The sequence below is a fragment of the Argentina silus genome (assembly GCF_951799395.1).
Source record: "Argentina silus genome assembly, chromosome: 13".
Taxonomy (NCBI): domain Eukaryota; kingdom Metazoa; phylum Chordata; class Actinopteri; order Argentiniformes; family Argentinidae; genus Argentina; species Argentina silus.
Window position 1 is genome coordinate 15,105,644 of NC_139667.1, and position 13,767 is coordinate 15,119,410.

Here is a 13,767-nt window from a genome sequence, read left to right on the forward strand (position 1 = left end):
TATGAGTATGTCTCATCGGCATGAGTATGATACATCGGCACTGCTCCTGGCACCAAGCCCACAGGAGGACCAATCATAAGTACAAACAAACGTTATTGACTATTAGGCACCGCCTCTCACTGCATTGTAATCCAATCCGATGCCCTGTCACAGGTAAAACCGGCCTCACATTTTCACTATATCCCAAAAAGCAAGAAAAGCCGACAAAACCCGTTCTTTCACACAGACACCTTTGCCGTGGCCCTCATCCCGCGTCGTGATTGAGTTTTTCAGGTAAAGAAGACGGATCGGATTTACAGTACCAACTAGAAAGTCCAGTTCCACCAACCGAGATGTCACAGGAGCATGACAAGTAAGTGTTTTCAGTCACCACTGGAAGTCCAGCAGAACCAACGTGTTGATATCATAACTAAGTTTTAGTGCAAAATGACCTTCCTATTTTTGCGGGTTTTTGAGGCATTTTACCTGGCGCAGGTGGATTTCTATGGAGGTCCAAAAAGTCTGTGGGAAAGTTTACTTTTTGCCTGCCTGCCAAACAGAGTAGGCTATGATTCAATTATATCATTTGCCGTGTATGGGACCGTGAGAGAGCCGTTTATGGCTTAGCCTACCTGCGCTGTTTCACTTGTCAAGTTCCAGCCTGCACCCCGTACAGGTGTATCTCTCCACCTGTCGTGCGAGTTGAGGCGCTTGCTCCAAGTAACGTTTCACCGTCCCGTGTTATTGATGGGCGGTTTATTGTTTGTTTTTGCTTACAATTATGTGAATATACTTAATTTTGTTTGTTTAAGAAACGTGTGCTGAGTCGCCTCTGCATGCATTTGATTAGGCATAAAATTGTGAAGGCTTTATCCTTTGCCAAGCTAATGTTTTGCCTTGTCTAGCCTTGTTTTTGCTTTATAATTCATTGAAATTGTGTGTGCCACCGTTACTTTAGCATTGGAAAATATTATTTAATTGATGCGTATCTCAAGGTGAAAATGATTTATTGTATCGAAAAGATAAGCAGTTATTATTTAAATATTTTCCCCAGAGAATGATGATGTGTGACAGTATTTAAGTTTTTGAGGGCAATGACAAGGAGACTGTTGACTTCAGTGAAATCGTACACCTGTTAGGCGTTGGCCCCTATAGTCTGAGGAACAATGTAAGCAAGGTCTCTGTAGTCCGTTTAAAGACAGAGACCAGTCACTGGAGTTGATCATCTGTTTTGACAGAATAATTTATTTGATTGAGATTACACAATTTGGGAGCATTTGAAATGTATAATATGGATTTCAGAAATAATGCTAACTATTCAATGTAAAGAAGGCCGGTATAGATTCCTAAAAGTCTACATTTCAAAAAGTGTTTTCCTACGAAATTATAGAAACAATATTCGTAAATTATAGTCCAGTTATCAAATTTGTAAAAAGGGAAATGTGTTTTTTCTATATCTATATCAACGAATTGCATTTTCAAACTTGTTCCACTTTTGTTTTAATAGTGTGTTACATGCCCTCTACGTTTTATTGGCAATGAATAACGGATCTATCGGGTTGCAAATCTCTAATGTCCAACATCGACATTTTGTGAATGAAACAATTAGATATTGGATTACTAATAATCAGTTTACGTCGATACAGAAGAAAAGTAGTGTTTGTTGTAGTAACTCAGCTCGGAAACCACAAACCGTTCATTCTGTGCGTGTTGATTTTGAATGGTTTCAAGTGAATTTATTTGAAGAGGAAAATTATTGTATTTATGATAAATTACATTTTCCAATATTGCCTTTTCCACTTCCACTTCCCATTGTCTTTTGGCTGTATGATACAGTTTTTATTATGAGAGATAAAAGGGAAATGTTGCTTTTTCAGGCTTAGAAGACAAATACATAAAGAATTAAAGAACGCCACAGACCAGCCTTATTGGGGTGTAAACACCACAGTCAGACACACCAACATTGTTAGTTTGCAGTTACAATATTTTCCCCTAGTTGAAATGAAAATGCTGTTACATTTATTCTGAAATTTACAGTAGACAATCCTGTTGAGATTGTTGTCTGTAAACTGTATCTCAATAGATATATATATCTATTGATATATATATATATCTATATATATATATAGTCTATTTCTGTAATCAGGGCACACTTGAAAAAAGAGACCCTCGTCTCAAGGTGTTTTCCCCGGTATAAATAAAGGATAAATAAAAATACTAATAGAATCTCGAAGGACGTGTGTGGCCTACAACATACATTTACACAATATGCCTTAATTCACACTGAGATAGATAGAGAAGGACTCCATATACCCAATTGTTCCCAGCCCCATGTACAACACAATACATCTGCTTATAAGCACTATTAAAAGACACCCACTGTAGTCGACAAAGAACACAGTCTCTTTGCTCTGATTGGTCCACTCCTGACTTTGGGAATGTTGTCAGTTGAGATTTGCGCAATGATGATGATGATGATGATGATGACAACGTCACAACGACAACATTAATGGAGTGGAACGTTGTGATTGTTCTGGAACAGGTTTTTACTAAAGAAACATAAGATCAATGGTATAAACTCTGGAATGTTGCCGTAGATCCTGCTCTATCACAGATAACCAATGGGAAACGCTCAATCAAGAGGTGTCTGTCACACTGGAAGAGCCAGTAGAGCGTCTTTTCTCTGAAAAGTCTTAATCTGTGCTGAGATTTGTTGCACAATCCAGTAGCGTTGACAGCAGCAGGTCTGGAAAATAAAGAACTGTGTTCATTGTTGATCTCTACAACCTGTTTGTCCATTATGAACATGACTGTGATTGTAGGTCTCAGCTTTGTTTATTTGCATGAAGTCAGGCTGACACATCAATCTAATCTGACTCCCTAAGGTTGTGAAACAGGACCATAAATTAACAACTCAGTTTGTTACACGTAGTTAACAGTTTACATACGGGTCCCTGTCTGTGCATAATACACTATGTACTGTAGCACTTTTTCCATGATGTTTGTTAAACTGCAATACATACATATATTGCAGAACCACAAGATTATGTAACCACTCCTAACATCTCTTTCTTTGGTCTCTCTCTCTCTCTCTCTCTCTCTCTCTCTCTCTCTCTCTCTCTTTCTCTCTCTCAGTAAGCGGGCGGTCCTGGTTCTGCAGAATGACCCCAGCTACAGTCAGCGCCGGCCCTTCACCAATGAGGACGAGGCGTGGAAGTCTTTCCTGGAGAACCCACTAACGGCTGCCACCAAGGCCATGATGAGCATCAACGGAGACGAGGACAGCGCCGCAGCTCTGGGCCTGCTCTACGACTACTATAAGGTAACAATCACAACCTTTGATTATTATAAGGCTATTACACTGATATTACACAATTATTATAAGGCTGCTACAAGGTTGTTACAAAGATATTACGAGGCTATTACAAGGTAGTTACAAGGCAAGGTTACTATTATAGAACAGGTTGTGACAAGGACAGGATCCATGTTCCTTCACAGCGGTCGTTGTAATTGTGTACTGTTGCATTCATATATAGATATATATTAGCACAGTTTGGCAAACTATACTCTGTTGTGTTGGCATCAAATACTCGCTCCAGTTCTAATTCGCATTTGAACTCTGTAGGGGAACCCTTTGAATAACCCATTTTGGTGCCATTTAGAACTTTTCGGGTTCCATGTAGAACACTTTTGGGTTCCATTTAGAAACCTCTGTGGAAAGGGTTCAACATGGAAGCCAAAAGGTTGTACATGGCGCCAAAAAGGGTTCCCCTACAGGGACAAATGAAGAACCCTTTGTTGGTAGTAACTTGTAACTAACTAACTAACCTTTTTTTCTGAGAGTGTAGAATATAACACTGCTACAAGGCTAAAGCTTGTCCAGCTTGAACATTAGTACAGTATACGGCATCTGCCCAGCAGACACAGCTCTTGTTCAGTGGTAGTGGTAACTGAGCCGGTCATGTAGACAGACACTAGGCTATTGGATGTGGTCAGGCTCACAGCGGCTGTGTTTACCTTGTCCAGGTGCCCCGGGAGAAGAGAACAATATCCCAGACCAAGACAGACGGACTGGGCTCTGATGTGGATCCTAACAAAAGGTAACGTCCCTTTTAAAAAACCACCAAAGTGTGTGTGTGTGTGTGTGTGTGTGTGTGTGTGTGTGTGTGTGTGTGAGGCATATTTCCCACTTTATACAGTACTATATATGTCCCTTGTGATATCTCATATTGACCCAGTGATGATTTCCCTGGTCTGCTCCAGACACCAGTTGACCCCTCTCCAGGAGACTTCTATGGTGTCAGTGGAAAACAGGATCCAGGTCCTTAAAGGGCCCTTCAACATCGTCCTACCCAATCAGCTGTGTCAGGACAAGAGGGCCCCCTTCCCGTCCCCAGACACCACCGTCACTGTCTCCATTGCTGCCGTGCCCAACTACCCCGTCAAGACCGAGGCCCCCACCCACGGCTTCTCTGTCACCGTGCCCAACCACTGTCCCGAGCCAGACAGCCACACGGTGGTCTTCGACCGTCATAACCAGCTCACCCACAGCCACAACCACAACCACAACCACAACCACAGCCACAGCCACAGCCACAACCACAACCACAACCACAGCCAGTTCAGCCCCAACAACCAGCCCCGCACCCCTGACTCCACCTTCTCAGAGACCTTCAAGGATGGTTCCCAGGAGGTTAGTAGGGATCTAATACGCCCCCCCCCCTCCCTATACAACCCCTACTAACACCTCCCCACTAACCCCCCCTACACCCCACTCTCAGATCTCTCTCTACAGACAATACCTCATTCACCTGATCCCTCGGAGGCGACGGTGGACTCGGCCTTTCCCTGGTATTATTTGAACATGCCAAAATAGCGGCTAGCGTGTTATTATGCCATTGTCTGGCCAACACAATAAAGTGCTGTACTTTTCTCCTACAATAGCCAAAGCCCTTTCTCTCACCTCTTTCTCTGATTTAACCTGCAGGGGGATTACCTTAGAAAGGGATAACCCAACAAAAACCCCTTTAACACTGGGAGCACTGGAGAGAGGGAGGGAGGGATGGAAAGGAAGGGAAATGGTTTGTTGAAGGAGGTTAAGTGGGAGAGAGACAGAGGCAGAGAGGGAGAGAGAGGGAGAAAGACAGAGAGAGAGAGAGAGAGAGAGAGACAGAGAGTGGGGAGTGCTACCTTGTAGTGGATGCGTGTCTAAAGCTGGGCCCTCTCTTTCGTTCTCGCCCCTCTTTGTGTACCACAGGTGTTCTCATTCCCAGGGGATCTCCAGTTACGCATGGCCTCCATCACGCAGGACGACTACAGCGCGTTTGACACCGTGCCGGGGTAAGCCCAAGCCCGCCGGCCGGTCGGCCGCCTCACACCACCATTCAACCATGATACAAGACTCCAGAGAATGGCCTCATTGACTCAAGTCACCAGGGAGTCACTAGAGTCCCCCAGTGTTAAAGACACAATGCCAACACAATGTTATCAGGGGCTCTCTGTGACACCACAGTGATTTTGGGTTATGACCCAAGTACAGTGAATGTTATTGATGAATGTGGCCCACAAACAACAACACACTATTATTCAAAGATTGGAAATATGAAGTGGTTTTTTTACCAATAGTTATTTTGTTGATTGTAGGAATAATTTTGATTACACCCTGGAGGCGTCGAAGTCCCTCCGTCAGAAGACGGGTGACGGCACCATGACGTACCTCAACAAGGGCCAGTTCTATCCCATTAGCCTGAGGGAGATAGACACCAGCAAAGTCCTGCACCACCCCATCACCAAAGTGCGGGTAAGAGGAACCAACAAGGCTAACATCATTGTTAAAGTAAAGAACATTTTGGGCCCCAATTTGCATGTAAAACTGGGGCAAAGTCGGCCATCTTTACTTTAATATTTCGAATAGACGCATTGAGAAATAATCCAGTGAGAGTCTAGCGTTTACACAAACTCTGATTGAATAATTACTGTTGTTAACATTGTTAAAATCAAGCTCTGAGTTGTAAGGTATTTTTCTCTCCTCAGCATTATTTGCTGAATCAAATTGGAGACCTTAGAATGTTATGATGATTGATTGTGAGGGCCAAACAACATCTCAATGGAAAGCAGTCTAACAGCTGCTAGTCTAGGTGAAGAGCTATGAAGCTAGTTATCAACGGTGACCTTCTGTAACGTTGCCTACTCCAAGCCATGCTACCCTACAACGACACAACAAATACATTTGAGCAAATACATTTGAGCAAATACATTTGAGCTTAAATAGAACATGTCAACAGACTCCTATGATGCCTGTAAATATAATGAGTGTGTTGTCCATATTCCAGAGTGTAGTGATGGTGGTGTTCGGGGAGGAGAAGTGCCGAGATGACCAGCTCAAACACTGGAAGTACTGGCACTCCAGACAGCACACAGCCAAGCAGAGGTGTCTCGACATCGGTAAGATCTCCTGTCAGCTTACACAGTACACAGTACACAGTACACAGACACATACACACACACACACACACACACACACACACACACACACACACACACACACACAAACCCCTATCCTTACCATTGAACCCGCTCTAGCTCACTGGCAGACCGACTCTTCAAGGATTTGATATGAAAACACATTAAGGTCCAGTCTGAGTTGTTTTAAGTAGAAAAGTAATTTACTTGAGTTGAATGCATGAGCAAAGCTCCAACCTTTATCATATACCATTCTACCCATTATTTACTCTACTGACTTTTTAATGTGTTATAAGTATGTTATACTGTTGTTAGTCTGAAGCCTGAAGTCGAAAAGTCTTCCAGTTGCGCTGAATGCATAAGCATGCAAAGCTAAAACCGTTAGCGTCAAACGTTCTACCTATTGTCTACCGATGTTCCTCTCTCACCCCACCATTTTGCACCTTCCCTGACCTGAAGTCATTGGTGTGATTCTCTGTTGTGCAACCATCACCCTCCCTCCATTTCCTCCTCCTTGTCACATGCTGTCACATGACTGCTGTCACAGTCTCAGCCACTCTACTAGTAACACCAGAGAGGATTGGTCCAATCCTTATGAGTCGCTTTAGAACAACACACCTGATTGGATGAGGAGAGGGGGGAGACGAAGTGGGTGGATGTGGACAGGGCTAATTACACTTTCTGTTTACCGTCTGTAAACTGGGGTTGAATGCTGGCTCCCTACAAGGACAATACAGCAGCTTAATACCCTGTAGGTAGACTGATCAATCTTACTTACTGGCTTGTGTGAAAGGACAGCTTAGCTATGCATGACAGAGGAAAGTGCATTGTTTCGCTAGACATGAGTCTGATGGAGGGACTGTAAGGGAAAGGTGTGTGTGTGTGTGTGTGTGTGCGTGGGTGTGCGCGGGTGTGCGCGTGTGTGCGCTTGTGTGTGAAAGACTGGGGATACACCCTGCTTGCTTGGAATTAAGGCGTCACTATGACCATCTGAAGATTTGTCTCCCTGTGATTGTTGGTGGTTGGTCAAGACGCAGAAGCGTATCAGTGGCCCACTGTAGGGGAGAGAGTTGGGATTGGTTGGAAACTTTAGATGGGATGTGAAAACAACACCAAATAGGGGGCTTTTGTTTCCCCCGCACCTTTCATGAGGACACAAAGCTTTCTTGTTTATCAAACATCTAAGATGTGGGATTTGGGCTATCCAGGGTGTGAACAGATATGTTCTCAGGGGTTTGTATCCAAAGGGAACTGCTGACCTGAGCTGCATCCAAATGTGTTATTGAGATCCCTACAGAGTCTAAATCAGCCCTGTCCATAGACCCACTACTCCTTCCTTTAATCAAACACCCTCAGCCTCCTTCCACCTCCCCAATCCCTCCACTTCTTTCATAACTTAACCAACACTGCTTTCCCCTGTTCATAGAAAGCCCTACTACTCTACTAGTCTGTCAGCACTTCAACCTGGATCCACAGTATTTACAGTGCTGACTCTCCCACTATGTCTCCTATCATTCACAGCCGACTACAAGGAGAGCTTCAACACCATCAGCAACATAGAGGAGATCTCCTACAACGCCATCTCCTTCACCTGGGACATCAACGAAGAGGCAAAGGTGAGATAAGAATCTACTTTTTCAGTACCACACCCTGTCTGAGTCAGATGTTTGTCACAGTGGTATTAGGTCAGTCCCAGACAAAGTCAGTCGAAAGTCAAAGTTCTTTATTGTCTCATACTCTGCGAGCAGAGCAGTGAGATGCTTGGTTCACACAGGGCTGCCACAGTGTTATACAAAATATACAATAAACCTCCTAAATGTTTTTTGTGTATTGCATTAAGAGACTTGACTAAGAGCAAGTGTATATGTGAATTGTAATTCTGTGGAAACAAGAAGGAAAAACAGATCTTGGTTCGAAGATACGTGATGTGATGGTAGATGTAGTTTTCAAGTTCAAGTATGTTATGCTGTTTCTTGAGGGTTAGACTTACATCTAATCACTTCCTTATCTTAAAATAAACCCACAACTACCAAAGTTTAAATATAGACTTTTCCTCGTGCAAAGGTCAGACGTGTTTTGGTCTTGACCGAAAAAGGTGTCGAGTGATGCCAACCAATTAGTCAGGATTATCAAGTGTTTTGTTCATTGTTTTGTCTCAACGGCCATTATGAAAAGTGGTCCTCCAGGTTTTGATGGAGGAATAAAGGTGTTTATTGTCTCTGAGGAGGTTTTTCCAGTGTGCTCGGTGGCTCCGTTGCGTAGAGACCGTGGTAGAGACAGGTAGACGGCAGTAAGAAAGTCGCCCTCCTACTTACATGTGTGTTTGTCTGCCATTGAGGCGTCGTACATTCTCGACTCGTTCTCCCTGTCGCCCCTATTGTCATCTAAAGTGATGCTTGACATAGAGATTGGCCTTCAGGCCAGACGTGCCCAACAATGGGAGCTGGAATGAGGAAGCACAGCAGGGGGGCTGAAAACTGGATTTGACAGCCAGTGATGGAATCCCGTCTGACTGGTACGAAGTGACAGCTAGAGGAGAAGATAATCCACCCTTCCTGACCAGTTTGTTCAGTTGTGACAGATGGCTTCTCCCCTCCCAGCTCGCTATAGTGTGGCGCTCCTGCTGTTCACTGTTCCGCTGTTAGCCTCCGACGCTAACACTAACAGGCTAACAAAACCAGAAGAGTAGACGAGATGGTGCCATGGTTCGTCATGCTTCCGGCTCTTTTTCCTCTCTGGGTGTTTTCCCTAATACATGGGAGACGCACACACGCACGCACGCACACACGCACACACACACACACGCACACACACACACACACACACACACACACACACACCAGGATGTGGGTCTCTGCTGCCGCGTTGTCTCGTGACCTGAGGCCTGTGTCCATAGGATGTTCATCCTTGTGTGTACGCTCAGCTCATACTTGTGTACGTTCAGCTCATCCTTGTGTACGTACCTGTAGCAGCACCTGGCTGTTTGTCCGGACCACAGATCAGACAGGTGTAAGATGATACACATAGGATCAGGTGTAAGGCTAATTGGACAACAGAGTGCTGTATGTACAGGTGGGTGAAGGTAGATGCTTTCCTTCTCTAGTTGTGGACCCTGGCGATGTGAAACTCTCTTTGTGAAAAAGAAACGAAGCGGGACCCAGCCCTTCCCAAATGTTGACACGCTTTCGGCTCCCTAACCGTAAACAGATCATGTTGAGTAAATAGAACATGTTTATATAAGATGATGAGATCATCTTTTACTGACAATGAGGATTTGAAAAGACAAGTAAGTAGGTTGCTAATTATTTTGTAGTTACAAACAGTTTTTTTTAAAACGCCTGTTTAGGTGGAAAAAAAAAAAGCAGTGGAATGGGAAGTCACCATGTGATTACGAGTGTCTGCCAGAAGAGGGAGACACACACTAATCGTGTGAAGCGAAGACTGTACAATGCTATACACCACACACACAGAGATCTTACTCCATTGTTGAGTATTGAATTTAACCAACTAGGGATGCTGTTGGAATATTACCATACCAATATTACCTTACTTAATATTACCTTACCAATATTACCAATATTACCAATATTATTATCATTTACTGTGTATTTCGTGTCCAACGTTGACAGTTAAAATAGTTACATTTTTATCAGTGTAGAATAAACAGGATCTTATACTTTATTTATCAAGATACTGTATCACATGTACACAATGTGTTTGGTATATAGTAGAGGAGTAGGGAACACAAGTCTCAGTATCAAACTCACTCCTACCCTCTTCCCCCTCCCCCCATCCTCCTCTTCCTCCTTATTCTCCTGCTTTTCTCCTCCTCCTTTTCCCCTCCTTATCCTTCTCCTCCTCCTCTTCCTCCTCCCCCTCCTCCTTCTCTTCCTCCTCCTTCCCCTCCTCCTCCTCCTCCTCTTACTCAGATCTTCATCTCGGTGAACTGCCTGAGTACCGACTTCTCGTCTCAGAAGGGGGTGAAGGGCCTTCCTCTGAACCTGCAGATCGACACCTACAGCTACAACAACCGCAGCAACAAGCCCATCCACCGTGCCTTCTGCCAGATCAAGGTCTTCTGTGACAAAGGAGCCGAGAGGAAGATCAGGGACGAGGAGCGCAAGCAATCCCGCAGGAAGGGCAAGTGCCCCGACCTTAACACCAACCTGGGCACCTGTGAGTGCTCTATGCACACACACACACACACACACACACACACACACACACACACGCACACACACACACATGCATGTAGCCACCACTCCTTAATAGGGAGTCAAATAGTCTGTTTGTCATTGCCTCTCACAGTTGCGGATGTCAAAGTGCCCCTGCTGAAGCGTAACGATGTCACAATCTTCAAGATGATGACTGATTTTGACACCCAGCCAGTCCTGTTCATCCCTGATCTCCACTTCTCCAACTTCCAGCGTCATGTGAGTATGAAAGGTGTCAAGGCAAATGTGCTTTGTGGACGTTTACACTTCATTCGGACAGTCCCCTCTAGATCTACAGCTGCCTAAACTATCAACAAACTATCAACTGCAACGGCTTAGGTTAGGGTTAGGTTTAAGGTTAGAGTAAGGGTCAGGGTGAGGGTTAAGGATAGGGCTAGGGTTAGGATTCGGGTTAAATTTAAAGTTAGGGTAATGTTGTTGACAGTTACATCAACTGAACATCTACAAACAGAGACTATCCAAATAAAGTGTTGCATCACAAACAACGAGAGTCTAGTACATATTAAATGTGGACAGAAGGTGTGACACTCTTTTCATGTAAAGAATAGACTTGGCTTGGATAAAGGTTAAAAACATGACATGTTTTTGGACCACAACAGCCTTTATTAGACAGGGTACAGAGAGTGTTCACCATAACAGTCGATGACTCTAGCTGGTGGGGTCCAGACACCTTCCTTTAGGAGAGTGGTTGGAGAGTGGTACTTCGTGAGACTGCCTCTCTTTCAATCAGAATACACACAGCTGTTGCTGATTCATTACGCACACACACACACACACACACACACACACACACACACACACACACACACCACATACACACACACACACACACCACACACACACACACACACACACACACACACACACACCACACACACACACACACACACACACACCACACACACACCACACACACACACACACACACACACACACACACCACACACCACACACACACACACACCACACACACACACTGAAGACTGTCACTGTCAGGGATTTACTCCCATGTTCAACACAGTGTGAGAGTAAGATTATAGTTTGTTTTGGTGCATTTTACATTTGCGCTTACACATCAACTCACATGTAATATCTGACTAGTAAACAGTTTCACAACCACCCAGTACAAGGATCAGGTCAAGGCGACCACAACGTTGGCTTTTGCCAATTGGCTAGAACACTGTGATCCGGTAATGGAACTGAGAACCTTTATTGCCTGGGTGGTAACTGTACCATCTGATAGGAGAGAGAGAGAGATACTGCGTCGTTGGGAAAGACTCGCAGACGGATGTGTCAGAGCTATACTTTACATAGTGAGTCAAAGGAGTCAAAACAATGAACTGATTCACCCCTGTCCCATGTTTAGAGTTACTGAATCATTTCATGTGAAACATTGAACTGTGAATATGGCATCTCGTGTTGTATATATGAGGTGGGCTATGGCTTGAAGCCCAGGCAGGAAGAGAGATGGAGGTAGAGAGAGAGAGAGAGAGAGAGAGAGAGAGAGAGAGAAAGAGAGAGAGTGCAAGGGGGGGGGGGGGGTGCAGTAACTCCTTGCTGCTGTCTGCATGGTCTGCGTGTGGTTGGTCAGGTTCCTATCATCATTTCCCAACAACACTACACTCCTCAGTGGCCAAGCCTCCACCTCCACCTCCAGCCCAGGACTTTGAGCCTTCTCTCACCCTGTAAGGGTGATGATCACATGTCTCTCAGGTTGGATGCAGGAGGATTCATTTTCCTGGAATACCAGTGCCAAGAATACATGGCGTTCGGCAAACTGGGTTTGAGATGTTTTGATGGGTGCCATGTTGACACGAGAAGTTAGTTATTAGATATAACATCATTCGACTTACTTGCAGTGTAAATTAGAATGTTCTTTTTTGACACGCTTTTGGTGTCAACACGGCAGATCCGTTGAATGTGAACTTTGACTGCCCCCTGGTGGTCAGAGTGGGGGTGGATCACTGAGTTCAATGGTCTCGGATCCACAAGGCGGTTGACCTGCACTGTAGGCTGAGCTGAAAATATCCTTCCCCTGTTTACCTTTCTCCAGCAGCTAGGGTGGAAAATATTTATTTTGGGGCATGATGGCAGTCGAACCCACATGACAACCCAGTGAATCCAGGCCTTCAATCTGTCACTGATTGCCAGGGTTACTGAGTTTCCTCAGGGAAATGAACTGCATTGATTATCAAGCAACTCCCTATTGAAGTATGGTGACCGTTTGAACTGAGAATTGTGCTCTTATTGCCTTTGAGTGTGTTTAGTATTGACTTGGCCTGGGTGAAATAGGTCAATAACCAGGTCAGATTAGGAGCTCTATCAGATTAAAGGGGATAAGTGGAAAACATCACTCTCTTTTGCAGATGCAAAATCAATCACTTCCACTGTAATTCAAACACCCTTCCTCACTGTTCAGGGGGAAAAATATTGAATGATATCCAGGTCAATGATATCCAGGCCAAATACATTTTTTACATAATAGGGTTCTAGTGATTTCATGCCAGTGAATTGAAATCACCTGTTAACATCATTTTCTCCCTCTGTTGATCAAAGTCACTAACTCTCCTCTCTTCCTCTCTCTTTCTCCTGCACAGCCTTTCTCACAAGAAGACGTAGAGGACAGGTGAGCTCCTGGAAACACTGATATTCATCAGTCATTTGTTTGTAATCTGATTTATTGACATTTGGAAAGAAGCTGGGGAAATATGGGTGTTACCAGTCTGCTTCGCATGCAAATTCTAGGAAAGAAAAGGCCCGGCAGCTGTTTGTGTCCCTGCCTGTTAGCCCGTTGTTAAGGTCTCTAGGAGAGTGCATCAGAGGCTTAGGGGCAATAGCCATCAGCCACTGATGTGTGTGTGTGTGTGTGTGTGTCCCCGTGTGTTTCCATTGTAGCTCAGCCATGAAGACATTACCCTATGCCAATGAGGATGAGTTTGGTTCCCCTCCCAATAAGATGGCCAGAATGGAGGAGCCTAAGAAAGGTACACTGTGTGTGTGTGTGTGTGTGTGTGTGTGTGTGTGTGTGTGTGTGTGTGTGTGTGTGTGTGTGTCTGTGTGTGTCTGTGTGTGTCTGTGTGTGTGTCTGTGT

At 44.5% G+C, this 13,767-nt stretch overlaps 1 protein-coding gene across 3 annotated transcripts in view; it reads left to right on the forward strand.

The window, feature by feature from the left end:
* Positions 1-200: 200 nt before the first annotated feature.
* Positions 201-13,767, forward strand: part of grhl1 (grainyhead-like transcription factor 1) — an 18,335-nt gene continuing 4,768 nt past the window's right edge. The window contains exons 1-12 of one of the 3 annotated variants that reach the window (XM_083683210.1): positions 201-352; positions 3,115-3,301; positions 4,006-4,079; positions 4,243-4,672; positions 5,237-5,319; positions 5,623-5,779; positions 6,312-6,423; positions 7,963-8,057; positions 10,371-10,617; positions 10,750-10,874; positions 13,274-13,302; positions 13,572-13,660. In XM_083683210.1, the coding sequence (XP_083539336.1) occupies positions 333-352; positions 3,115-3,301; positions 4,006-4,079; positions 4,243-4,672; positions 5,237-5,319; positions 5,623-5,779; positions 6,312-6,423; positions 7,963-8,057; positions 10,371-10,617; positions 10,750-10,874; positions 13,274-13,302; positions 13,572-13,660 (1,648 nt within the window). In that variant the 5' untranslated portion in view covers positions 201-332. Of the gene's footprint in view, positions 353-393; positions 541-3,114; positions 3,302-4,005; positions 4,080-4,242; positions 4,673-5,236; positions 5,320-5,622; positions 5,780-6,311; positions 6,424-7,962; positions 8,058-10,370; positions 10,618-10,749; positions 10,875-13,273; positions 13,303-13,571; positions 13,661-13,767 lie in introns of those variants that run through there. The other 2 variants (XM_083683209.1, XM_083683211.1) reach the window with 2 other exon arrangements.